This window comes from Chiloscyllium plagiosum, unplaced genomic scaffold, assembly GCF_037043375.1.
Source record: "Chiloscyllium plagiosum isolate Xiang-an unplaced genomic scaffold, Cpla_swu_hap1 HiC_scaffold_44, whole genome shotgun sequence".
Classification (NCBI taxonomy): domain Eukaryota; kingdom Metazoa; phylum Chordata; class Chondrichthyes; order Orectolobiformes; family Hemiscylliidae; genus Chiloscyllium; species Chiloscyllium plagiosum.
Window position 1 is genome coordinate 11,129,149 of NW_028270182.1, and position 27,970 is coordinate 11,157,118.

At 54.6% G+C, this 27,970-nt stretch overlaps 2 protein-coding genes across 3 annotated transcripts in view; one reads left to right on the forward strand and one right to left on the reverse strand.

Annotated features, from left to right (window-relative positions):
* Positions 1-13,849, reverse strand: part of LOC122547399 (E3 ubiquitin-protein ligase RNF144A-like) — a 30,161-nt gene extending 16,312 nt beyond the window's left edge. The window contains exon 1 of the mRNA XM_087983022.1: positions 13,726-13,849. The gene's annotated coding sequence lies outside the window, so the exon portion shown is untranslated. The remainder of the gene's footprint in view (positions 1-13,725) is intronic.
* slc25a11 (solute carrier family 25 member 11) overlaps positions 13,681-27,970 on the forward strand; it is a 25,102-nt gene continuing 10,812 nt past the window's right edge. The window contains exons 1-7 of one of the 2 annotated variants that reach the window (XM_087983020.1): positions 13,681-13,813; positions 19,438-19,590; positions 21,866-22,072; positions 25,193-25,283; positions 25,911-26,001; positions 26,187-26,286; positions 26,863-26,914. In XM_087983020.1, the coding sequence (XP_087839146.1) occupies positions 13,737-13,813; positions 19,438-19,590; positions 21,866-22,072; positions 25,193-25,283; positions 25,911-26,001; positions 26,187-26,286; positions 26,863-26,914 (771 nt within the window). In that variant the 5' untranslated portion in view covers positions 13,681-13,736. Of the gene's footprint in view, positions 13,814-14,169; positions 14,530-19,437; positions 19,591-21,865; positions 22,073-25,192; positions 25,284-25,910; positions 26,002-26,186; positions 26,287-26,862; positions 26,915-27,970 lie in introns of those variants that run through there. The other variant, XM_087983021.1, reaches the window with a different exon arrangement.

Below are 27,970 nucleotides of genomic sequence, written 5' to 3' on the forward strand. Positions count from 1 at the left end.
CCCCCTCCCCTCGGGGACCCCCCTGTAAATACTGACACACTCCCCCCTCCCCTCGGGGACCCCCCTGTAAATACTGACTCACTCCCCCCTCCCCTCGGGGACCCCCCTGTAAATACTCACACACTCCCTCCTCCCCTCGGGGACCCCCCTGTAAATATTGACACACTCCCTCCCCCTCCACTCGGGGACCCCCTGTAAATACTGACCCACAGCCCCCTCCCCTCAGGGATCCTCCTGTAAATACTGACACACTCCCCCCTCCCCAGGGGACCCCCCCTGTAAATACTGACCCACAGCCCCCTCCCCTCAGGGATCCTCCTGTAAATACTGACACACTCCCCCCTCCCCAGGGGACCCCCCCTGTAAATACTGACCCACAGCCCCCTCCCCTCAGGGATCCTCCTGTAAATACTGACTCACTCCCCCTCCCCTCGGGGATCCTCCCTGTTAATACTGACACACTCCCCCCTCCCCTCGGGCACCCCCCTGTAAATACTGACTCACTCCCCCTCCCCTCGGGGACCCCCCTGTAAATACTGACACACTCCCCCCTCCCCTCGGGGACCTCCCTGTAAATACTGACACACTCCCCCCTCCCCTCGGGGACCCCCCTGTAAATACTGACAGACTCCCCCCTCCCCGTGGGGACCCCCCGTAAATACTAACACACTCCCCCTCCCCTCGGGGATCCTCACTGTAAATAATGACACACTCCCCCCTCCCCTCGGGGACACCCCTGTAAATACTCACACACTCCCCCCTCCCCTTCGGGACCCCCCTGTAAATACTGACACACTCCCCCTCCCCTCGGGGACCCCCCTGTAAATACTCACACACTCACCCCTCCCCTCGGGGACGCCCCCTGTAAATACTGACACACTCCCCCTCCCCTCGGGGACCCCCCTGTAAATACTCACACACTCACCCCCGCCCTCAGGGACCCCCCTGTAAATACTGACCCACACCCCCCTCTCCTTGGGGACCCCCCTGTAAATACTGACTCACTCCCCCTCCCCTCGGGGATCCTACCTGTAAATACTGACACACAGCCCCCTCCCCTCAGGGATCCTCCTGTAAATACTGACACACTCCCCCCTCCCCAGGGGACCCCCCCTGTAAATACTGACACACACCCCCTCCCCAGGGGACCCCCCCTGTAAATATGACACACTCCCCCTCCCCTCGGGGATCCTCCTGTAAATATTGACACACTCCCCCCTCCCCAGGGAACCCCCCCTGTAAATACTGACACACTCCCCATTCCCCGTGGGGACCCCCCCTGTAAATACTGACACACTCCCCCCTCCCCTTGGGGACACCCCTCTAAATACTCACACACTCCCCCCTCCCCTCGGGGACCCCCCTGTAAATACTCACACACTCCCCCCTCCCCTCGGGGACCCCTCTGTAAATACTCACACACTCCCCCCTCCCCTCTGGGACCCCCCTGTAAATACTGACTCACTCCCCCTCCATTCGGGGACCCCCCTGTAAATACTCACACACTCCCCCCTCCCCTCGGGGACCACCCTGTAAATACTGACACACTCCCCCTCCATTCGGGGACCCCCCTGTAAATACTGACACACACCCCCTTCCCCTCGGGGACCCCCCTGTAAATATTGACACACTCCCTCCCCCTCCACTCGGGGACCCCCTGTAAATACTGACACACTCCCCCTCCCCTCGGGGATCCTCCCTGTAAATATTGACACACTCCCCCCTCCCCAGGGGACCCCCCCTGTAAATACTGACCCACAGCCCCCTCCCCTCAGGGATCCTCCTGTAAATACTGACACACTCCCCCCTCCCCGTGGGGACCCCCCTGTAAATACTGACTCACTCCCCCTCCCCTCGGGGATCCTCCCTGTAAATACTGACACACTCCCCCCTCCCCGTGGGGACCCCCCTGTAAATACTGACTCACTCCCCCTCCCCTCGGGGATCCTCCCTGTAAATACTGACACACTCCCCCCTCCCCTCATGGACCCCCCCTGTAAATACTTACTCACTCCCCCTCCCCTCAGGGACCCCCCTGTAAATACTGACACACTCCCCCATCCCCGTGGGGACCCCCCTGTAAATACTGACACACTCCCCCCTCCCCTCGGGGATCCTCCCTGTAAATAATGACACACTCCCCCCTCCCCTCGGGGACACCCCTCTAAATACTCACACACTCCCCCCTCCCCTTCGGGACCCCCCTGTAAATACTGACACACTCCCCCTCCCCTCGGGGACCCCCCTGTAAATACTCACACACTCCCCCCTCCCCTCGGGGACGCCCCCTGTAAATACTGACACACTTCCCCTTCCCCTCAGTGACCGCCCCCTGTAAATACTGACCCACACCCCCCTCTCCTTGGGGACCCCCCCTGTAAATACTGACACACAGCCCCCTCCCCTCAGGGATCCTCCTGTAAATACTGACACACTCCCCCCTCCCCAGGGGACCCCCCCTGTAAATACTGACACACACCCCCTCCCCAGGGGACCCCCCCTGTAAATACTGACACACACCCCCTCCCCTCGGGGATCCTCCTGTAAATATTGACACACCCCCCTCCCCAGGGAACCCCCCCTGTAAATACTGACACACTCCCCCCTCCCCGTGGGGACCCCCCTGTAAATACTGACACACTCCCCCCTCCCCTCAGGGTCCTCCCTGTAAATACTGACTCACTCCCCCCTCCCCTCGGGGATCCTCCCTGTAAATACTGACTCACTCCCCCCTCCCCTCGGGGACACCCCTCTAAATACTCACACACTCCCCCCTCCCCTCGGGGACCCCCCTGTAAATATTGACACACTCCCTCCCCCTCCACTCGGGGACCCCCCTGTAAATACTCACACACTCCCCCCTCCCCTCGGGGACCCCTCTGTAAATACTCACACACTCCCCCCTCCCCTCGGGGACCCCCCTGTAAATACTGACTCACTCCCCCTCCATTCGGGGACCCCCCTGTAAATACTGACACACTCCCCCTCCATTCGGGGACCCCCCTGTAAATACTGACACACACCCCCTTCCCCTCGGGGACCCCCCTGTAAATATTGACACACTCCCTCCCCCTCCACTCGGGGACCCCCTGTAAATACTGACACACTCCCCCTCCCCTCGGGAATCCTCCCTGTAAATATTGACACACTCCCCCCTCCCCAGGGGACCCCCCCTGTAAATACTGACCCACAGCCCCCTCCCCTCAGGGATCCTCCTGTAAATACTGACTCACTCCCCCTCCCCTCGGGGATCCTCCCTGTAAATACTGACACACTCCCCCCTCCCCGTGGGGACCCCCCTGTAAATACTTACTCACTCCCCCTCCCCTCAGGGACCCCCCTGTAAATACAGACACACTCCCCCCTCCCCTCGGGGACCCCCCTGTAAATACTGACACACTCCCCCCTCCACTCGGGGACCCCCTTGTAAATACTGACACACTCCCCCCTCCACTCGGGGACCCCCTTGTAAATACTAACACACTCCCCCTCCCCTCGGGGATCCTCCCTGTAAATAATGACACACTCCCCCCTCCCCTCGGGGACACCCCTCTAAATACTCACACACTCCCCCCTCCCCTTCGGGACCCCCCTGTAAATACTGACACACTCCCCCTCCCCTCGGGGACCCCCCTGTAAATACTCACACACTCCCCCCTCCCCTCGGGGACCCCCCCTGTAAATACTGACCCACACCCCCCTCTCCTTGGGGACCCCCCCTGTAAATACTGACACACAGCCCCCTCCCCTCAGGGATCCTCCTGTAAATACTGACACACTCCCCCCTCCCCAGGGGACCCCCCCTGTAAATACTGACACACACCCCCTCCCCAGGGGACCCCCCCTGTAAATACTGACACACACCCCCTCCCCTCGGGGATCCTCCTGTAAATATTGACACACCCCCCTCCCCAGGGGACCCCCCCTGTAAATACTGACACACAGCCCCCTCCCCTCAGGGATCCTCCTGTAAATACTGACACACTCCCCCCTCCCCAGGGGACCCCCCCTGTAAATACTGACACACACCCCCTCCCCAGGGGATCCCCCCTGTAAATACTGACACACACCCCCTCCCCTCGGGGATCCTCCTGTAAATATTGACACACCCCCCTCCCCAGGGGACCCCCCCTGTAAATACTCACACACTCCCCCCTCCCCTCGGGGACCCCTCTGTAAATACTCACACACTCCCCCCTCCCCTCTGGGACCCCCCTGTAAATACTGACTCACTCCCCCTCCATTCGGGGACCCCCCTGTAAATACTCACACACTCCCCCCTCCCCTCGGGGACCACCCTGTAAATACTGACACACTCCCCCTCCATTCGGGGACCCCCCTGTAAATACTGACACACACCCCCTTCCCCTCGGGGACCCCCCTGTAAATATTGACACACTCCCTCCCCCTCCACTCGGGGACCCCCTGTAAATACTGACACACTCCCCCTCCCCTCGGGGATCCTCCCTGTAAATATTGACACACTCCCCCCTCCCCAGGGGACCCCCCCTGTAAATACTGACCCACAGCCCCCTCCCCTCAGGGATCCTCCTGTAAATACTGACACACTCCCCCCTCCCCGTGGGGACCCCCCCTGTAAATACTGACCCACAGCCCCCTCCCCTCAGGGATCCTCCTGTAAATATTGACACACTCCCCCCTCCCCAGGGGACCCCCCCTGTAAATACTGACCCACAGCCCCCTCCCCTCATGGACCCCCCTGTAAATACTGACTCACTCCCCCTCCCCTCGGGGATCCTCCCTGTAAATACTGACACACTCCCCCCTCCCCGTGGGGACCCCCCTGTAAATACTGACTCACTCCCCCTCCCCTCGGGGATCCTCCCTGTAAATACTGACACACTCCCCCCTCCCCTCATGGACCCCCCTGTAAATACTTACTCACTCCCCCTCCCCTCAGGGACCCCCCTGTAAATACTCACACACTCCCCCCTCCCCTCGGGGATCCTCCCTGTAAATAATGACACACTCCCCCCTCCCCTCGGGGACACCCCTCTAAATACTCACACACTCCCCCCTCCCCTTCGGGACCCCCCTGTAAATACTGACACACTCCCCCTCCCCTCGGGGACCCCCCTGTAAATACTCACACACTCCCCCCTCCCCTCGGGGACGCCCCCTGTAAATACTGACACACTTCCCCTTCCCCTCAGTGACCGCCCCCTGTAAATACTGACCCACACCCCCCTCTCCTTGGGGACCCCCCCTGTAAATACTGACACACAGCCCCCTCCCCTCAGGGATCCTCCTGTAAATACTGACACACTCCCCCCTCCCCAGGGGACCCCCCCTGTAAATACTGACACACACCCCCTCCCCAGGGGACCCCCCCTGTAAATACTGACACACACCCCCTCCCCTCGGGGATCCTCCTGTAAATATTGACACACCCCCCTCCCCAGGGAACCCCCCCTGTAAATACTGACACACTCCCCCCTCCCCGTGGGGACCCCCCTGTAAATACTGACACACTCCCCCCTCCCCTCAGGGTCCTCCCTGTAAATACTGACTCACTCCCCCCTCCCCTCGGGGATCCTCCCTGTAAATACTGACTCACTCCCCCCTCCCCTCGGGGACACCCCTCTAAATACTCACACACTCCCCCCTCCCCTCGGGGACCCCCCTGTAAATATTGACACACTCCCTCCCCCTCCACTCGGGGACCCCCCTGTAAATACTCACACACTCCCCCCTCCCCTCGGGGACCCCTCTGTAAATACTCACACACTCCCCCCTCCCCTCGGGGACCCCCCTGTAAATACTGACTCACTCCCCCTCCATTCGGGGACCCCCCTGTAAATACTGACACACTCCCCCTCCATTCGGGGACCCCCCTGTAAATACTGACACACACCCCCTTCCCCTCGGGGACCCCCCTGTAAATATTGACACACTCCCTCCCCCTCCACTCGGGGACCCCCTGTAAATACTGACACACTCCCCCTCCCCTCGGGGATCCTCCCTGTAAATATTGACACACTCCCCCCTCCCCAGGGGACCCCCCCTGTAAATACTGACCCACAGCCCCCTCCCCTCAGGGATCCTCCTGTAAATACTGACTCACTCCCCCTCCCCTCGGGGATCCTCCCTGTAAATACTGACACACTCCCCCCTCCCCGTGGGGACCCCCCTGTAAATACTTACTCACTCCCCCTCCCCTCAGGGACCCCCCTGTAAATACAGACACACTCCCCCCTCCCCTCGGGGACCCCCCTGTAAATACTGACACACTCCCCCCTCCACTCGGGGACCCCCTTGTAAATACTGACACACTCCCCCCTCCCCTCGGGGACCCCCCTGTAAATACTGACACACTCCCCCCTCCACTCGGGGACCCCCTTGTAAATACTGACACACTCCCCCTCCCCTCGGGGATCCTCCCTGTAAATAATGACACACTCCCCCCTCCCCTCGGGGACACCCCTCTAAATACTCACACACTCCCCCCTCCCCTTCGGGACCCCCCCTGTAAATACTGACACACTCCCCCTCCCCTCGGGGACCCCCCTGTAAATACTCACACACTCCCCCCTCCCCTCGGGGACCCCCCCTGTAAATACTCACACACTCCCCCCTCCCCTCGGGGACCCCCCTGTAAATACTGACCCACACCCCCCTCTCCTTGGGGACCCCCCCTGTAAATACTGACACACAGCCCCCTCCCCTCAGGGATCCTCCTGTAAATACTGACACACTCCCCCCTCCCCAGGGGACCCCCCCTGTAAATACTGACACACACCCCCTCCCCAGGGGACCCCCCCTGTAAATACTGACACACACCCCCTCCCCTCGGGGATCCTCCTGTAAATATTGACACACCCCCCTCCCCAGGGGACCCCCCCTGTAAATACTGACACACTCCCCCCTCCCCGTGGGGACCCCCCTGTAAATACTGACACACTCCCCCCTCCCCTCAGGGTCCTCCCTGTAAATACTGACTCACTCCCCCCTCCCCTCGGGGATCCTCCCTGTAAATACTGACACACTCCCCCTCCCCTCGGGGACACCCCCTGTAAATATTGACACACTCCCTCCCCCTCCACTCGGGGACCCCCTGTAAATACTGACACACAGCCCCCTCCCCTCAGGGATCCTCCTGTAAATACTGACACACTCCCCCTCCCCCCCCCCCCCCCCCCGGGGATCCTCCCTGTAAATACTGACACACTCCCACCTCCCCTCAGGGACCACCCTGTAAATACTGACACACTCCCCCTCCCCTCAGGGACCCCCCTGTAAATACTGACTCACTCCACCCTCCCCCCCAGGGGACACCCCTGTAAGTACTGACACACTACCCCCCTCCCCTCAGGGTACCCCCTCCCGTCGGGGACACCCCTGTAAATACTGACACACTCACCCCTCCCGTCAGGGACCCCCCTGTAAATACTGACTCACTCCCCCTCCCCTCGAGGACCCCCCTGTAAATACTGACACGCTCCCCCCTCCCCTCAGAGTCCCCCCTGTAAATACTGACACGCTCTCCCCTCCCCTCAGAGTCCCCCCTGTAAATACTGACACACAACCCCCATCCCGTCGGGGACCCCCGTGTAAATACTGACACACTCCCCTCTCCCCTCGGGGACCCCCCGATGTAAATATTGATACACTCCCCCCTCCCCTCGGGGAACCCCCTGTAAATACTGATACAATCCCCCCTCCCCTCGGTGCCCCCCCCCGTGTAAATACTGACACACAACCCCCCTCCCCTCATGGACCCCCCTATAAATATTGACATACTCCCCCCTCCCTCCCAGGGGACACCCTTGTAAGTACTGATACACTCCCCCCTCCCCTCAGAGATCCCCCGTAAATACTGATGTACTCCCCCCTCCCCTCGGGACCCCCCCGTAAATACTGACACACTCCCCTCTCCCCTCGGTGAACCCCCTGTAAATACTGATACAATCCCCCCTCCTGTCAGGGACCCCCCCGTAAATACTGACTCATTCCCCCTCCCCTCGAGGAGCCCCCTGTAAATACTGACACGCTCCCCCCTCCCCTCAGAGTCCCCCCTGTAAATACTGACACGCTCCCCCCTCCCCTCGGGGAACCCCCCTAAATACTGACACTCACCCCTCCCCTCGGTGAAACGCCTGTAAATACTGACACACAACCCCCCTCCCCTCAGGGACCCCCCTGTAAATACTGACTCACTCCCCCCTCCCCTCGGGGACCCCCCTGTAAATACTGACACACTCCCCCCTCCCCTCAGGGACCCCCCTGTAAATACTGACTCACTCCCCCCTCCCCTTGGGGACCCCCCTGTAAATACTGACAGACTCCCCCCTCCCCCCCAGGGGACACCCCTGTAAGTACTGACACACTCCCACCCTCGCCTCGGGGTACCCCCTCCTGTCAGGGACCCCCCTGTAAATACTGACACGCTCCCCCCTCCCCTCAGAGTCCCCCCTGTAAATACCGACACACTACCCCCTCCCCTCGGTGAAACGCCTGTAAATACTGACACACAACCCCCCTCCCGTCGGGGACCCCCCCATGTAAATATTGATACACTCCCCCCTCCCCTCGGGGAACCCCCTGTAAATACTGATACAATCCCCCCTCCCCTCGGTGACCCCCCCCCCTGTAAATACTGACACACAACCCCCCTACCCTCAGGTACCCCCCTGTAAATATTGACATACTCCCCCCTCCCTCCCAGGGGACACCCTTGTAAGTACTGATACACTCCCCCCTCCCCTCAGAGATCCTCCCGTAAATACTGATGTACTCCCCCCTCCCCTCGGGAACCCTCTGTAAATACTGACACACTCCCCCCTCTCCCCCCCCCCCCCCCCCCCCCGGGACCCCGCTGTAAATACTGACACACTCCCCTCTCCCCTCGGTGAACCCCATGTAAATACTGATACAATCCCCCCTCCCGTCAGGACCCCCCCGTAAATACTGACATACTCCCCCCTCCCCTCAGGAGCCCCCGTAAATACTGACTCACTCCCCCTCCCCTCGAAGACCCCCCTGTAAATACTGACACGCTCCCCCCTCCCCCCCAGGGGACACCCTTGTAAGTACTGATACACTCCCCCCTCCCCTCGGGTGACTCCCCCTGTAAATACTGACACACTCCCCCCTCCCCTCAGGGTCCCCCCTCCCGTCGGGGACCCCCCTGAAAATACTGACACACTCCCCCCTCCCCTCAGAGATCCCCCCATAAATACTGACACACTCCCCCCTCCCCCGGGGACCTCCATGTAAATACTGACACACTCCCCCCTCTCCCCACCCCCCCCCCCGGGACCCCGCTGTAAATACTGACACACTCCCCTCTCCCCTCGGTGAACCCCATGTAAATACTGATACAATCCCCCCTCCCGTCAGGACCCCCCCGTAAATACTGACATACTCCCCCCTCCCCTCAGGAGCCCCCGTAAATACTGACTCACTCCCCCTCCCCTCGAGGACCCCCCTGTAAATACTGACACGCTCCCCCCCTCCCCTCAGAGTCCCCCCTGTAAATACTGACACACTCCCCCCTCCCCTCGGTGAAACGCCTGTAAATAGTGACACACTCCCCCCTCCCCTCAGGAGCCCCCGTAAATACTGACTCACTCCCCCCTCCCCTTGAGGACCCCCCTGTAAATACTGACACGCTCCCCCCCTCCCATCAGGGACCCCCCCGTATATACTGACACACTCCCCGCTCCCCTCGGGAACCCACCCTGTAAATACTGACATACTCCCCCCTCCACCTCAGGGATACCCCCGTAAATACTGACACACTCCCCTCCCCCTGGGGACCCCCCCTGTAAATATTGACACACTCCCCCTCCCCTCGGGAACCCACTCTGTAAATACTAACGTACTCCCCCCTCCACCTCAGGGATTCCCCCCTGTAAAAGGGGGGGGGGGGGGAGGTGTTGCATTGCTGATCAGGGATGATATCACTGCTGTGCTAAAGGAGGGCACGATGGAGGGCTTGAGTAGTGAGGCATTATGGGTGGAGCTGAGAACTAAGAAGGGTGCAGTTACATTGTTGGGGCTGTAACACAAGTCTCCCAACAGTGAGCATGAGCTGGAAGAACAAATAGGTAAACAGATTATGGGAAGATGTAGAGGCAACAGGGTGGTGGTGATGGGAGATTTTAATTTTCCCAACGTTGACTGGGATACACTTAACGTCAGAGGTCGTTTTGGGGTAGAATTTGTAAGAAGCGTCCAGGAGAGTTTTCTAAAGCAGCGTGTCAATAGGGAAGGGGCCATATAGGACCTGGTACTGGGGAATGAGCCAGGCCAGGTGGTAGAAGTTGTGCTGGGGGATTTCTTTGGGAACAGTGACCACAATTCTATAAGTTTTAGAATACTCGTAGACAAAGATGAGAGTGGGTCCTAAGGGAAGAGTGCTCAACTGGGCCAAGGCCAATTATATCAAAATTAGGCAGGAGCTGGGAAATGTGGATTGGATCCAGCTATTTGAAGGGCAGTCCACATTTGATATGTGGGAGGCTTTCAAAGATAGGTTAAAGATAGCGCAGGATAGGCATGTCCCGTTGAAGGCAAAGGATAGGAAGGGCAAGATTCATGAACCGTGGATGACAGGAGAAATTGTACGACTAGCCAAGAGGAAAAGGGAAGCGTACATAAGGTCCAGGCAGCTAGGAACAGAACGGGCCCTGGAGGAATATCTTGAGAGTAGAACAAGTCTTAAAAGAGGAATCAAGCGGGCTAAAAGGGGTCATGAAATAGCTTTAGTGAGCAGAATTAAGGAGAATCCCAAAGCATTTTATTCTTATATAAGAAGCAAGCGGGTAACTAGAGAAAGGATTGGTCCACTAAAGGATAATGAAGGAAGGCTGTGTGCCGAACCAGAGAGAATGGGTGAGATTCTGAATGATTATTTTGCATCGGTGTTCACTGAGGAGAGGGAAATGATGAATGCTGAGATTAGAGATAGAAGTTTGATTAGTCTGGATCATGTTGACATAAGGAGGGAAGATGTGTTGGGTAGGCTAGAGGTTATGAAGGTGGACAAATCCCCAGGACCGGATGGGATCTATCCCAGGTTGCTGAGGGAGGCGAGAGAGGAAATAGCTGGGGCCCTGACAGATAGCTTTGGGGCATCCTTAAATACAGGTGAGGTGCGGGGGAGCTGGAGGGTTGCTCATGTTGACCCCCTGTACAAGAAGGGTAGTAGGGATATTCCGGGTAACTACAGACCAGTGAGCCTGATGTCAGTGATGGGAAAGTTGCTGGAGAAGGTACTGAGGGATAGGATCTATTTATATTTAGCAAAGAATGGGCTTATCAGTGATAGGCACATGGTTTTGTGTGGGGGAGATCGTGCCTTACCAACTTAATAGAGTTCTTTGAGGAAGTGACCAAGTTGATAGATGAAGGAAGGGCTGTTGATGTCATATACATGGACTTTAGTAAGGCGTTTGATAAGGTTCCCTATGGTAGACTAATGGAGAAAGTGAAGTCATCTGTTATGCAGGGTGTTCTAGCCAGGTGGATAAAGGACTGGTTGAGCAACAGGAGACAGAGAGTAGTAGTTGAAGGGAGTTTCTTGAAATGGAGAAAGGTGACCAGTGGTGTTCCACAGGGAGAAAGTGAGTACTGCAGATGCTGGAGATCAGAGCTGAAAATGTGTTGCTGGAAAAGCGCAGCAGGTCAGGCAGCATCCAAGGAACAGGAGATCCGACGTTTCAGGCATAAGCCCTTCTTCAGGAATGAGGAAAGTTCCACAGGGGTCAGTATTGGGGCCACTGTTGTTTGTGATATACACTAATGATCTGGAAGAGGGCACTGTTGGTATGATCAGCAAGTTTGCAGATGACACGAAGATTGGTGGAGTAGCAGAAAGCATAAGGGACTGTCAGAGAACACAGGAGGATATAGATAGACTGGAGAATTGGGTGGAAAAGTGGCAGATGGATTTCAATCCAGACAAATGTGGGGTGATGCATTTAGGCAAGACTAATTCTAGAGTGAATTATACAATAAATGGAAGAGCCTTGGGAAAAGTTGATGAGCAGAGAGATCTGGGCGTGCAGGTCCATTGTACCCTGAAGGTTGCTGCACAGGTGGATAGAGTGGTCAAGAAGGCATATAGTATGCTTGCCTTCATTGGACGGGGTATTGAGTATAAGAGCTGGCAGGTCATTTTAACATTGTACAAGACTTTGGTTCGGCTGCATTTAGAATACGTGTACAGTTCTGGTGGCCACATTACCAAAAGGATGTGGACACTATGGAGAAGGTGCAGAGAAGGTTTACGAGGACGTTGCCTGGTATGGAAGGTGCTAGCTATGAAGAGAGGTTGAGTAGGTTAGGATTGTTTTCATTAGAAAAAAGGAGATTGAGGGGGGACCTGATTGAGGTTTATAAAATCATGAAGGGTATAGACACGGTGGATAGAGACAAGCTTTTTCCCAGGGTGAGGGATTCAATAATGAGAGGTCACGCATTCAAGGTGAGTTTAAGGGGATACATGCGGCAAGTACTTTACACAGAGGGTGGTGGGCGTTTGGAACGCGTTGCCAGCGGGGATGGTAGAGGCAGGCACGGGAGATTCATTTAAGATGTGTCTGGATAAATGCATGAGTAGGTGGGGAGCAGAGGGATACAGATACTTAGGAATTGACTGACAGGTTTAGATAGTACTTTTGGATCCGCTCAGGCTTGGAGGGCCGAAGGGCCTGTTCCTGGTTTGTAAATTTTCTTTGTTCTATGTCTCGAGATAATAGTGAAAAGTGTTTTGTGTGCTGTCCAGGCTGATTGTGCCATACAAAGTACATTAGATTAGATTACATTACATTACAGTGTGGAAACAGGCCCTTCGGCCCAACAAGTCCACACCGACCCGCCGAAGCGCAACCCACCCATACCCCTACATTTACCCCTTACGTAACACTATGGGCAATTTAGCACGGCCAATTCACCTGACCTGCACATCTTTGGACTGTGGGAGGAAACCGGAGCACCCGGAGGAAACCCACGCAGACACGGGGAGAACACAGTGTGGTAGAACACAGTAGCTCAGTGGTTAGCAATGCTGTCTCGCATTACTAGGGACCTGGGCTCAATTCCACCTTTGGCAGGTGATTGTCTGCAGTTTGCACATTCTTACCCCACCCCCCACCCCCCCCAAACCCCGTGCCCACATGGGTTTTCTCTGGGTGCTCTGGTTTCCTCCCACCGTCCAAAGATGTGCAGGTTAGAGTGGATTGGCTGTGCTTAGTGTGTAAGCTAGGTGGGTTAGCCATGGAAAATGCATGGGTGTGGGTTTGGATGGGATGTTCTCCAGTGCATCTGTGTGGATTTTTATGGGCTGAATGGCCCGCTTCCATCCTGCAGGGATTCCTATAAACAAAATGCAGTATTACAGAGAGAGGTCAGAATAATTTAACAATGGTGTTGGTGATTAAAAAGAAGATCCTGTATAGGTAAAAGCACGAGGCTGAACATATAAACTACGAGCGTCAGACTTGGGACGCCAGGTTTCCTCGGCGGGAGCCGGACTCGAACCCACCAACCTTTGAATCGCAGGCGGAAGCGCTAGCCCATTGAGCCACGGCGCACGATGAGAGTACGCATGCGTTGGTATCGGACCACGCCCCTCCGGGGGTGGGAGGCGGAGGCGGAGGCGGCAGTCGGCCCCGCCCACTCCGGCGCATGCGCAGCGCCTCCCTCGTGTGAACGCGCACGCCGTTGCGGCCACGCGCACGCCGCGCACCGCGGAGTCACCTTGGTGAAAGATGGCGCCGGAGAAAGCTGGGGGGAAGGCCCGGACCTCCCCCAAATCCATCAAATTCCTCTTCGGGGGCCTAGCGGGGTAACGTAACCTGACATTGAATCAACCGCCGTCTTGAAATAACCGCCGCTGGCCGCTCGAAACGGCATTTAAAGAAGGTTTATTTTCGGTTGAAATGTCGGTCTTGCCCTTGGCAGCCGCATGGGCTGGTGGCCGACTGTAATGTTTCCCTGAGTTTGCCCCATTGCTGAGCAAAGCAAGTGCACTCATGCTCTGACTCTCCTTCAGCTGCATGCATTGCCTGTCAAAAGTTTCACTGTTTTAAATGTAACGAGCGAATGGACTCAATCTGCTTTTGCTTCTGCTGCTTTAGTACGAGGCAGAAGCATGTAGAGTTATAACACTGGCTCTTATTTTACTGGTTGACATGTAAACAAGGGTTCTGAGCTCAGATTTTGATCTGTTTCTATTTTCAACTGTTTAACGTGTAATCATCATGACTTTAATCTGATTTAGCGTTGCCCTTATATGCATACTGAAACGATAGACGTTAAGAATTCGTTTTTTTGCTAGGTCTGTGTGTGTGTGCTGTCTGCACATTAAGATGTGGAAGTCAGGGCATCCCACACAGCACCTCCTCTTCTGCCCCCATTTGCTGCAGGGTGTGAGGATCCAAAATTGGACTGTTCTGTCACCTCAGAACCCACAACTCCCCAATGGAAGAGTGTCATCTTCATTCCTGAGGGACCCGTCTAAGATGTGCACTGACAATTTTGGGACTGCCTTAAGCAGAAGGGGTATGAACTAATAATTTGGCTTTATTTTAAAATTAATTACCCTTGCACCGGTGTCTCAATCAGTTTTTGTGTGCAGCAGGGGTTTTGTGTGAAAATTATTCTGTCTTAAGGGTGCAATCATATTTGTCTTGTTCCCAGTCTGCTGTTCATAAGGAGCACCTTTTGCTTTGGAAAGGTTACTAAGTGGGGAAGTGAAATGTGCCGCACGGTGGCGTCTGGAAGTATTTCAGTTAACTAGTGGGCTCAAGACCCACAGACATTTGATGCGGTTGGCACTCCAAGTACAGTTAGTGGTATCTCTAATGAGAGGTCAGACTGAGGTTCCACTAACCTCTGGAAAAATTCTATGCTCTTACACTCTGAAGACAAAGTGGGGAGTTCTTATCCTGGGCAAAAATATATCCTCATGTTAAACAAATGTTATATTTCTGATTGCAAACTGCTACATATCCTGCATTACAATAATGTCTACATTTCAATAAAAAAAAGCTTTATTAGATCTGTAAAGTGCATTGGAATGTCTGCAGGACGTGAAAGATGCAATTCGTTTTGTAAAAGTTGCACATTTTAAGCATCAAAATTGGTGAGAGGTTGGAAAGTATTGGTGTTTAAGGAACCTTGGTGTCCTGGTGAACAAATCACTGAAAGCTGATGTTCCAGGTGCAGCAAGTCCATTAAAAGAGCAGATATAGTGTGGGCCTTCATCGCAAGAGGATTTGAACGCGGGAGTAAAAATGTCTTCAACAGTTGCAAAGAGCTGGAGAAACTCAGCAGGTTGCTGAGTTACAATGCATTAAAATGCCACAGAGGCAGATGATCAGTCATGATCTACAATGGGCGGAGCAGGCTTGGAGAACTGATTGGCCATCTAAATTCTCAAACAAGAGTGCCTTAATGGCGCACTTTGGGAGAGGAACTGGATAAAAGACAGGAGGCAATCCGTTGGAGTAGATGTTAGGAAGGAGTGGCCGAAGCTATGTCAGGTGGGTTTTAGCAGCATCTTCGAGGAAGAAAGGGGGATGGAATATGTTGCCGGTGGTGGTGGGTTTGGTAGGTGCTGTTGGAGGAGTCTTGGTGAGTTGCTGCAGTGCATCTTGTACGGGCTGCTGCTACTGAGCGTCGGTGATGGAGGGAGGTGATGCTTGTGGATGTGGTGCCAATCAATTTCAATTCACATTTTTAAACAAAACTTCATCGACATCGAGAAGAAATGTAAAGTTTGACTCGCTGGTGTTCACTCTGGTTTCTCCTTGGTGTTCCTCCCCCAGGTACAGGACTTCGTGACCCTCCAGTTTCCCTCCGGACTCTGGATTCACAGGCCTCCCTTCAGCTCCTGCACTGTGGAATAAACATCAGGAGATGCCCTTCACAGGGGCTATCTCCCCAGGAGCTTCGGAGGGGGTGACCCCAGAGAAGCTTATAAAATCATGAGGGGCACGGATAGGGTAAATAGACAGTGTATTTTCCCTGGGGTGGGGGAGTCCAAAACCGGAGGGCATAGGTATAAGGTGAGAGGGGAAAGATTTGAAATGGAGCTGAGGGGCAGCTTTTTCCACACACAGGGGGGTGCGTGTATGGAATGAGCTGCCTGAGGAAGTGGTGGAGGCTGGTACAATTATAGCTTTTAAAAGTCATCTGGATGGGTATATGAATAGGAAGGGTTTAGAGGGATTTCGAGGCCAGTGGGACTCGGTTAATTTTGGATATCAGGCCAGGGTGGACCGAAGGGTCTGTTTCCGTGCTGTACACCTCTAGAACTCTGACTGGGTAATGATCACTCTTACCGAGATTGTCACAGCTCGATGCTTCTGCAGCAGGCAGGCAGGTTAGTGAGGAGGAGGTCAAGGATGTTTTCCTGTACGGTTCCCTCACCACCCACCTCACATCCAGTCTCTCAGCTCGATATTCGTGCTGTTGAGCCACTCTGGGTGATGGGGCGATGAATCTCCCCCTGCCCTGTTACATTGGAACGCTCCACGCAATCTCTAAGCACTGCTTCACTTGGAGGAACACTGAGACTTCTGCTAAAGAGGGCCAGTACGTGGTAATCAGCCCCAATTGACCTGCTGCCGTGAGACTTCATGGGGTTGGAGTCATTGCTGAGGACTGCTGAAGGCTGGTAATCTGGACGCCGAGGATAGTGCTGTTGGAAAATCCAGTTTTAAAAATCTGGAATTGAAAGCGATGGTGACCATCGATTGTTGTCAAACCCATCTGGTCCCCTGATGTCCCATAGGGAAAGATCTTACTCAATGTGCCCTGCATGTGACTCTAGCTGCCCAGCGAAATGGCCCTGTAAGCTTCTCTGTTAAAGGGCATTGGGGGCAAGCAACGAGCACTGGCCTTTGTTAGCCCCACCCACGTGCCATGGACGAATAAAGGGATGAAAGCCTGATCAAGTTGGAATAACTTGCCTACCCAGTGCTTTGATTCACTTTAACAGTCTTGAACAAAATCGCTCCCCTTCAGCCGACATGCCTCTGCGTGACAGTGACTCAGCCTCTCTGAGCTTCTCTGGGTAAGGGAGCTGTTTTAAGTTCGGAGTTGGTATAGCTGGCCCCTGCTCCTGCCATTCCACACCTGGGCACCATGCTCAAACCAAGGCCAGTCCAAATCTGTGTCGGAGGTTAACGTGGTGTCCCTCTTTCTCTCTCTCCCCCCCTCCCTCCATAGTGATGAGACCTTGAGGCTATTTGATGACACTGTAGTTTTGCAATGTTCGCCATGAGGCATCGAATTGGTCAGATTGCTGGTGTTTTATTGTCTTTAGTGGAGCGTTTAGTGTTCAGCACCTGACCTCACTCCATGCCCTTGCGTAGGCTACATGCCAACACACGAGGCACTGGTTCCTATTATTGCAGTCAGCTCCGTGTTAAACATGGAATTGCTCAGGAGCACGCACATCCCCCCCCCCAGCTCCAGCATCGCAGTCTGCTGCTTTGGCTGGAGCAGCTGAGAAGGTTCAGGATTCATCAGCGTCTCGTTTCCCTGGACCCTCTTCTGATGCACCCGCCCAGCCAGGCTGCTTCCTTGAGTGGGATGACCCACTCTCTGAGCTCTGCTGTTGGCAGGGAGGCTAGGTACTTGGGTAGCAGCTGTATTTGACTCGCGTTTCCCCTGACCAGGGACAGATTTGTGTAAAATTCACACCCTCGCTTTCAAATCCTCCCACCCACTCCGACCCCCTCCACCCCATCCCTCTGTCACACGTTCAGTCCCACAATCCTCTATTGTACTGGGAAACAGAACGATCTCCCCCTCAGTGAGTGGTGGCGTCTCCTGTCTATCGCCGGGGCTGAGGGGGAGCTGGTCGAGAGTGGGTGTCCACCAATGACCTATCCCGGTCCACCCACGTCGATAAAGACAGTCAAGAAAACTCTACAGGAAGCTAAGGAAATTCAGCATGTCCGTAAAGACACTTTCCACGTGTTATAGGTGCACCTTAGAAAGCATTCTGTCTGGATGCATCTCGGCGTGGTACCCAGGACAGTAAGAAACTACAGAGAGCAGTGAACACAGCCCAGTCCATTACACAAACCAACCTTCCATCTATTGACTCCATCTACACTTCCCACTGCCTCGAGAAGGCAGCCGACACCATCAAAGACCTCTCGCAGCCCGGTTAGAATCTCTCCCAACCCCTTCAGTCAGGCAGAAGATACAAAAGCTTAAACACGCGTACCGACAGCTTCAAGAACAGCTTCTTCCCCCGCTGTTCTTTGGATCTCTCACATTTTAAATTAAATGTCAGTGGTGGTGGCGGAAGTAGAGTCATTGGGGACATTTAAGCGACTGCTGGACATGCTCGTGGATAGCAGTGAGTTGAGGGGTGGGTAGGTTAAGTTATTTTATTTGCATTAGGATTAAACCTCAGCACAACATCGTGGGCCAAAGGGCCTGTTCTGATTAGATTACTTACAGTGTGGAAACAGGCCCTTCGGCCCAACAAGTCCACACCGACCCGCTGAAGGGCAACCCACCCATGCCCCTACATTTACCCCCTTCATCTAACACTACGGGCAATTTAGCGTAGCCAATTCACCTGACCTTTGGACTGTGGGAGGAAGCCGGAGCACCCGGAGGAAACCCACACAGACACTGGGAGTATGTGCAAACTCCACACAGCCTGAGGCTGGAATTGAACCCAGGTCCCTGATACAGTAAGGCAGCAGTGCTAATCACTGAGCCACCATGCCACCTAGTGAAAAGGGCTGAGACCCCGTAATCCTGTGTTTCTTAAACACAAGCAATTCCCACAGACGCTGCCAAGGTCTCAGCTTCTCTTTTTCCTGCAAGATTTGTCACTGAGGACAGCACTTTCCCATGGTCATGTTACCTTAGCACCTTTCCCCACTTGGCCTGTTGTCCCACTTGGCAATCCTATCAACAAGGGTGTCTGATAAAGTCAAGGCTGCATTAATGGCACGGTGGCTCAGCGGTTGGCACTGCTGCCTCACAGCACCAGGGATCCGGGTTCAGCCCCACTTTCAGCCGACTGGCTGTGTGGAGTTTGCACCTTCTCCCAGTGTCTGTGTGGGTTTAATCCTACAGTCCAAAGATGTACAGGTTCAGGTGAATTGGCCGTGCTGAAATGCCCATAGTGCTCAGGGACGTGTAGGCTGGGTGGGTTAGTCATGGGGAACGCAGGGATGGGGTGGGGGACTAAGTCAAAGGTCCTGCTTCCACACTGTAGGCAGTCTGTGCATAAAGCTTTGTGTCAGTGCCTGAGATGGAAGTAAGATTTTAATCATTGCTGGTCTGCTCAGGCCCTAATAATCTGACAGGACACCCCACACAGGAGTATGTTTCACTGGCCAGCACTCTTGCATCTCTTTCTGGGGCGTCTAACACCCTGCCCGCCCCAGGCTTGGAAACCAGACTGAACCAGAACTGGGTTTTCTCTTTCAGGATGGGTGCCACCTTCTTTGTCCAGCCCTTGGACCTGGTGAAGAACCGAATGCAGTTGAGTGGCCAAGGGGCACGCACAAAGGAGTACAAGACCAGCTTCCACGCCCTGACCAATATTCTGAAGGCCGAGGGGGTCACCGGAATCTACACAGGGTAAGTAATCCTGCCTGGGACACCTTGCCAAGGACAGGATTAATGCAAAGCAAGATCCCTGCGCCACGTCAGGAAGCTGTGGCTCACACCTCTCCTTTCCCTGTTCCCTCTCCATCACAAGTCCACACCACCACCCCCCCCCCCCCCCCCTTCGCCCAGCGAACTGAGGCCAGTTGCCGAGACGGGGATCACTCACCTTCCTCGGCATTGCCGTGTGAGCTCTGGGTTTTCCCAGTTTGTGCCACATGGCTACAGTCCCACCAGGCCAGGGGGAGCTGGTGCAGCAGGAGGGGGAACAGGAGTCATTTTGCTTGAGGTAAAAACAATGACTGCAGATGCTGGAAACCAGATTCTGGATTAGTGGTGCTGGAAGAGCACAGCAGTTCAGGCAGCATCCGAGGACAGGCAAAATCCGAGGACCGGCAAAATCGACGTTTCGGGCAAAAGCCCTTCATCCGGAATAAAGGCAGAGAGCCTGAAGCGTGGAGAGATAAGCTAGAGGAGGGTGGGGGTGGGGAGAGAGTGGCATAGAGTACAATAGGTCAGTGGGGAAGGAGATGAAGGTGATAGGTCAGGGAGGAGAGGGTGGAGTGGATAGGTGGAAAAGGAGATGGGCAGGTCAGACAAGTCCGGACAAGTCAAGGGGACAGTGTTGAGCTGGAAGTTAGAAACTAGGATGAGGTGGGGGAAGGGGAAATGAGGAAGCTGTTGAAATCCACATTGATGCCCTGGGGTTGAAGTGTTCCGAGGCGGAAGATGAGGTGTTCTTCCTCCAGGCGTCTGGTGGTGAGGGAGCAGCGGTGAAGGAGGCCCAGGACCTCCATGTCCTCGGCAGAGTGGGAGGGGGAGTTGAAATGTTGGGCCACGGGGCGGTGTGGTTGATTGGTGTGGGTGTCCTGGAGATGTTCCCTAAAGCACTCTGCTAGGAGGCGCCCAGTCTCCCCGATGTAGAGGAGACCGCATCGGGAGCAACGGATACAATAAATGATATTAGTGGATGTGCAGGTAAAACTTTGATGGATGTGGAAGGCTCCTTTAGGGCCTTGGATGGAGGTGAGGGAAGAGGTGTGGGCGCAGGTTTTACAGTTCCTGCGGTGGCAGGGGAAAGTGCCAGGATGGGAGGGTGGATCGTAGGGGGGCGTGGACCTGACCAGGTAGTCACGGAGGGAACGGTCTTTGCGGAAGGCGGAGAGGGGTGGGGAGGGAAATATATCCCTGGTGGTGGGGTCTGTTTGGAGGTGGCCGAAATGTCGGCGGATGATTTGATTTATGCGAAGGTTGGTAGGGTGGAAGGTGAGCACCAGGGGCGTTCTGTCCTTGTTACGGTTGGAGGGGTTGGGTCTGAGGGCGGAGGTGCGGGATGTGGATGAGATGCGTTGGAGGGCATCTTTAACCACGTGGGAAGGGAAATTGCGGTCTCTAAAGAAGGAGGCCATCTAGTGTGTTCTATGGTGGAACTGGTCCTCCTGGGAGCAGATACGGCGGAGGCGGAGGAATTGGGAATACGGGATGGCATTTTTGCAAGAGATAGGGTGGGAAGAGCCTGCCTCCCAGTCTCTAATGGCAGGGCCATCTACTCATAACTGAGTCTGACGCGCGCTGTAATCCAGTCTGAGATTGTCCAGACCTAACACCAGAGGCAGAAGGTCCCCTACTGACCAGGAGAACACAAGGTTATACCTCTCGTACCTCCCACCTGTAAAGTGTGCTCTTTTTGAGAGCTGCTCTGTCCTTGCTTTGCCATGTGCTGTGTTCTTCTTACGTGAACGTTGTCATTTTGTCTGAGCAGTAAAATCAGAACATGCTGTTCCTCCCCCTTCCCTGCCCCCCTCTCACCCTACACCCTTTCCCCACCCACCCCCTTTCCCCACACCCTCTCTCCTGCCCCCCTCCCCTTTTGTCTCACCCCCCTTCTCTTTCCCCGCCCTCCCCCCGGTCACACACACTCTGCACCCCCCCCCGCTCCTCTCTCTCTCTCTCTCTCTCTCTCTCCTCCACCCCCTTCTTTCTCTCCCCCCGTTACTCTCTCCATGTACCCCCTGCCCCTCTCTCTCTCTCCCTCCTCACCTCACCCCACCCCCTTCCTCCTGGTCACACTCTCCCTGTACCCCCCGCCCCTCTCTCTCCCTCCTCACCTCACCCCACCCCCTTCCTCCTGGTCACACTCTCCCTGTGCCCCTCTCCCTCTTCTCTTCTCCCCCCCCCGCCCCCACCCCCACCCCTCACCCGGTCATACTCTCCCTGTACCCCCCCCTCCCCCGGTTGGCGGCTGCAGCCTCTCAGCTGGCCTGCTGCGCCAGGCCACCTACACGACCACCCGGCTGGGGATCTACACCGTGCTCTTCGAGAAGCTCACCAAAGCCGATGGGACGCCGCCCAACTTCCTGCTGAAGGCGCTGATCGGCATGACAGCAGGAGCCATCGGAGCCTTCGTGGGGACGCCAGCCGAGGTCTCGCTCATCAGGATGACAGCCGACGGCAGGTGGGTAGGCGGGTGCCGCGGCTGGGGCAGTGGGTCAGGCAGCGTCCGTCACTGGGCAGGACATTGGCAGAGGCAGAGGCGGCCGGCGGGTAGTCCCTCAGCAGTGCTGCAGAAAGAAACATGCCTTTATTCATTCACAGGACGAGGGTGTTGCTGGCTAGCTCAGCATTTACTGCCCGTCCCTAACTACCCAGAGGGCAGTTAAGAGTCATCTGTGGGTCTGGAGGCAATGAAGAAAAGCTGTCTCCACTAATCAGACAGAATAGACACAAGGTGACTGGTAGACTCTCCAGGGACAATATGGCCACTGAGGATGGTCAAGCAGAACGGTCCCATAATCCCTGGAATGTAGGGATTGAGAGCTGGTCCCTCTAAAAATATTACAGAGCTTCGTCAAGTAAAAACAAAAAAAAACAACAGAAATTGCTGGAAAAGCTCAGCAGGTCTGATGGCATCTGTGGAGAGAAATCAGAGTTAACATTTCAGACCCAGTGACCCTTCCTCAAAGAGACGTTAACTCTGACCTCTCTCCACAGATGCCGCCAGACCTGCTGAGCTTTTCCAGCAATTTCCGTTTCTGTTTCTGATTTCCAGTACTTTTCCGTTTTCAGTTTGATCGTGTCGATGCTGTTCTCCCTGAGCTGGAGATTGTAATCGCCAGAGTACATTCAAAATTACAATTGACCGAGATTAGTGGTCTAGTGGGCAGTGAAGGAGGTTAACTGAGGGTACAGCAGGATCTTGATCGATTGGGCCAACCAGCTGAGAAATGGTGGGTGGAAGTTTAATTTGGATAAAAATGCAAGGTATTGCATTTTGGTAAAATGATCAAGGCCAGGACTAAGACAGTAAGTGGTAGGGCCCTGGGGAGTGTTATCGAACAGAGAAACATAGGGGTTCAGGTACATAGTTCTTTGTGATTTGCATCATGTGTAGACAGAGTGGTTAGGAAGATATTTATCACGCTTACCTTCGTTGCTCAGACCATTGAGTTGGGACGTTATGTTGAGGTTGTACAGGATTTTGGTGAGGTCTGTTCTGGAGTAACTGTGTCCAGTTTCAGTCGCTCTGCTATAGGGAAGGGTATTATTAAACTGGAGAGGGTTTGGAAAGGATTTACCAGGACGTTACTGTGATTGGAGGGTTTGCGTTATAAAAAAACAGGCTGGGACATGTTTTTCTACTGGACTGTAGACGATTGAGGGATGAGCTTGTTGAGGTTTATAAAATCACAAGGGGCGTAGGTAGTAAAGGTCTTTTTCCCCTAAGGTGCGGGAATTCAAAACTAGGGGGCCATATTTTTAAGGTGAGAGGAGAAAGATTGAAAAGGAACTTTTCCCACAGAGGCTGATGCATGTGTGGGATGAACTTCCTGAGGAAGTGGTGGATGCAGGTACAGTTACAATGTTAAAGACATGATTCGGAGATGCCGGTGTTGGACTGGGGTGTACAAAGTTAAAAATCACCTGGTGTTGTGTGATTTTTAATGTTAAAGACAGTTGGACAAGTACATGGACAGGAAACGTTTAGAGGGGTTTGACCAAACACAAGCAGGGTGGGACTAGTTTAGTTTGGGAAACTTGGTCAGCATGGACGAGTAGGACCGAAGGGTCTGTTTCCGTGCTGTATGAATCTGTGACTGGACCCTCAGGTGACTTTGGAGTTTGGGCTGGAAGATGGAATTGATGTAGCTCCTCTGCTGTGACTTTGCACTGGGAAGGAAGACACCAGACGCTTGGCTAACATCAGGTGGCATAATGATTGGCCGGGTGGGAGGAAGGTGTTGGCGGGCAGGCGAATCAGCCAGACCATTAATAGATAGAACTGAAGCCTGAACCCTGAAAGGTCTGAGGTGGTGCACTTTGGAATAAATAACAAGACATGGGAGTACTGAATGAATGGCACTAGGAAGCTCGGAGGGATCTTGGGGAGCGTACCCACAGACCCCTGAAGGTGGCGCGGCAGGTCAAGAAGGCAAACAGCACACTTGCCTTTGTCATTTATGGCACAGGTTATAAACGTGGTGAGGTGATGTTGGAGTGCAGAAAGGCTTTGGTCAGTTCTGGTCCCCACATTTTTGGGAGGATGTGATTGCACAGGGAGAGGGGTGTGCACAGGAGGTTCACCGGGATATTGCCTGGGATGGAGTGTTTCAGCGACGGAGAGAGGCTGGATAAGCTCGGGCTGTTTTCTTTGGAGCAGCGAAGGTGGGGGGTGGGGAAATCCTGATAGAGGGATATAACATTACGAGGGGCATGGGCAGGGTGGATAGGAAGCAGCTGTTCCCCTTCAGTCAATAATGAGGTGGCATAATGTTAAGGTGAAGAGCAGGCGGTTTCTAGGGGACTTGAGGAAATTAACGTTTCCCCAGCAGCTGGTGGGGGTCAGCCCGGGAGGGTAGCTGAGGTGGATAACCTCTCAAACTTTCAAAACAGTGTGGATGACCGCTTGAATCGTCGTGACATTCAATTAGGCAGTGAGGTTAGTATAGATGCAGAATAGTTTTTCAGTGCAGACTCTATGGACTGAAGGGCCTACATGATTCTGTGATGGCTGCTGTTTTCTTTATCCACATCAATATTAATCCTATCTCGGCCTCCAAGGGACCTGTGTCCAGCTCAGTTGCTGCCTTTTTACATATATGTCGAATCATTGACATTAACAGTGTAGGAGGTTATTCAGGCAGGTCTTTATCTGGTTAACCAGGATCTGTCGCCACTCCTCCCACTGCTCACCTTTCACCCGTAGCCCCGGCAGTGCAACTGAATCTATCTCAAATATTACTTAAACATTATGAGAGTCTTTGACTTGAACACTCTTTCGGACAGAGAGTTCCAGACTGTAGTCGCCCTCTGACCGACAACATTTCTCCTGAACCCTGCTCTTAACCTTTCATCTTTTATTTTAAATCTGCCACCTCTCTTCTTGCCCCTCTCCCCACCCCGTCACTCTCATACACACACATCCTCCACCCCCACCTGGTTCTTGACTCCTCCTCCAATGAGAAAGAGGGGGTTTCCTATCCACAATCTTTGTTGCGTTTGTATCGAGACCAGTTTTACAGCCGGGGTTTTGCGATGGACAGTGGCCCCAGCGTGAAAGCCGTCCTTTCTCCTGCAGGTTACCCGTCGACCAACAGAGAGGTTACACTAACGTATTTAACGCACTGATTCGAATTACCCGTGAGGAGGGGGTCGTCACACTCTGGAGGGTAAGCTGACCGCAAATGTAAGCCGCAGCACAGCCCCGCTCTGAAATAAATTGCCCGTCGGACAAAAGGCCAAGTGAGAGGAGCCAATGTTAGGCCGTTCAGCTGCACTGTTCAACATCACCACAGCCAACAGAGTTGGAAACAGCCCCTCTGGCCCAACCAAACTGAGCTAGTGCCAGCTGCCTGCATTTGGCTGCTCCTCTGTCCTTTCTTCGCACGTTTCGGAGTCCTTGCGCTGGGGGACTGCGCGGTGCGATGTGGGGGCGATGGCGCTGTGCGCCATTCATTCAGCCTGTGTTTCAGGCCGACACTCGCCGCCGACAGAGTGCCCACACTGTCGGAGCTATCTTCTCTGGCAGGACCCTGCCGACCCTCGGCGGTGGGTGTAAAACAGGGCGGGAAGGGCACTCCCCTGGAGTCCTGTCACTCAGCCCCAGCAGCACTCAGTGTGGGGGCCAACTGTGCCCAAATTAGCTCGCCCAGCCTTCCTCCTGCTCGGGAAACGCTTTGGGGTGCGGGGAGGTGCTACACAAATGCAGGTCTTTGGTGTTGGAGCCAACTCGTGGATCACGGCAACACAGCCTTTCCTTGTTCTCTTACCCTCCCCCACCCCTCCTCTCCCTCCAGGGCTGTATCCCGACGATGACGCGAGCGGTGGTGGTGAATGCAGCACAGCTGGCCTCGTACTCCCAGTCCAAGCAGTTCCTGCTGGGTTTAGGTGAGATGGCTCCATGTCTGGATTCTCCTGTTCGCCCTTTAACCTGTTCCCTTCCCCCTGTCTCCCCCTTACCCCTCCCTCCCTGGCTCAATCTCAAACCCTTCAGGCCAGAGGGTCTGTCACTCAGCTCGCTGTGCCTCTGCTTTACTCTGAGTTTGAATTGTGATCTTCTCCTGTGATCGCAGGTTATTTCCGTGATAACATCCTGTGCCATTTCTGTGCCAGTATGATCAGTGGGCTTGTGACAACCGCAGCCTCCATGCCAGTGGATATTGCAAAAACAAGGTACGATCATCAGCTGCATTATCCTATGTCAGGACAGTACGTTCAGTCATAAACAGTACAGGGAGCTTTACTCTGTATCTAACTCCGTGCTGTCCCTGTCCTGGGAGTGTTTGATGGGGGACAGTGTAGAGGGAGCTTTACTCTGTATCTAACCATGTGCTATCCCTGTCCTGGGAGTGTTTAATGGGGGACAGTGTAGAGGGAGCTTTACTCTGTATCTAACCCCGTGCTGTCCCTGTCCTGGGAGTGTTTAATGGGGGACAGTGTAGAGGGAGCTTTACTCTGTATCTAACCCCATGCTGTCCCTGTCCCTGGGAGTGTTTGATGGGGGGACGGTGCAGAGGGAGCTTTACTCTGTATCTAACCCCGTGCTGTCCCTGTCCCTGGGAGTGTTTGAGTGGAGACAGTGTAGAGGGAGCTTTGCTGTCAGTTTAAATGAGTAGAGACAGCTTTACTCAACAATGAAGTGGCGCGAATGCCCGTCCAGTTCTGTGCTACTTGTCCCGTGTGGTTGCCTGTTGGCGTCAAACTGGAGGCAGGAAAGGTAAATGATTGCTGCTCTCATTCCCTTCACAGAATTCAGAATATGAAAATGATCGATGGGAAACCGGAATACAAGAATGGATTGGTGAGGAAGCATTCTGGGATTGTGATAGGGTGGGTGCTGTGGTGAGGATGGGGGAGAGAGGTAAACAGGGGCTTGAGAGAGGTGCAGTAATGTTCTGGGGTGGTGGTTGCAAATTAGGAAGGATAGCACGGGAGGAGGAGGGATAACATGAGGGACAAATGGTCGAGAGGGTAGTCCTGGAAAAGCACAGCAGGTCAGGCAGCATCCGAGGAGCAGGAGAATCGACGTTTCGGGCAAAAGCCCTTCATCAGGAATGAGACAGGGAGCCTCCAGAGTAGCGAGATAAATGGGACGGGAGTGGGGCTGGGGGTAAGATAGCTGAGAGTGCAATAGGTGGATGGAGGTGGGGGTAAAGGTGATAGGTCGGAGAGGAGGGTGGAGCAGATAGGTGGGAAGGAAGATGGACAGGTCATGGGGACAGTGCTGAGCTGGAAGGTTGGAACTGGGGTAAGGTGGGGGGAGGGGAAATGAGGCAACTGGTGAAACCACATTGATGCCCTGGGGTTAGAGGATGCCGGAGGTGAAAGATAAGGCGTTCTTCCTCCAGGTGTCGGGTGGTGAGCGAGTGACAATGGAGGAGGCCAGGACCTGCATGTCCTCGGCAGAGTGGAAAGGGGAGTTGAAGTGTTCAGCTATGAGGCAGTGGGGTTGGTTGGTGCGGGTATCCCGGAGATGTTTCCCTGAAGCGCTCTGCGAGGAGGCATCCTGTCTCCCCAATGTAGAGGAGACCGCATCGGGAGCAACGGATACAGTAATGCAGCCTGACCTGCTGTGCTTTTCCAGCACCACACTCTCAACTCTAATCTCCAGCATCTGCAGTCCTCACTTTTGCCTATGAGGGACAAAGGGAGGAGTGGAGACAGAGGAGTTAGACTGGTGGGCAAGGGTGAAGGGGTAACAAGGGGTCAAAGGTGGACAGGTGATGATGCTAGAGAATTTCCAATCTACCATCACTGTCGCCCAGTGGCGGACTGAGGACTCCATGACAGTACTATCTTCTCAACCTCTCCCCCTTGCATGAATCATGCTGTCTCCTGGATCAACTTGTCTCTGTCT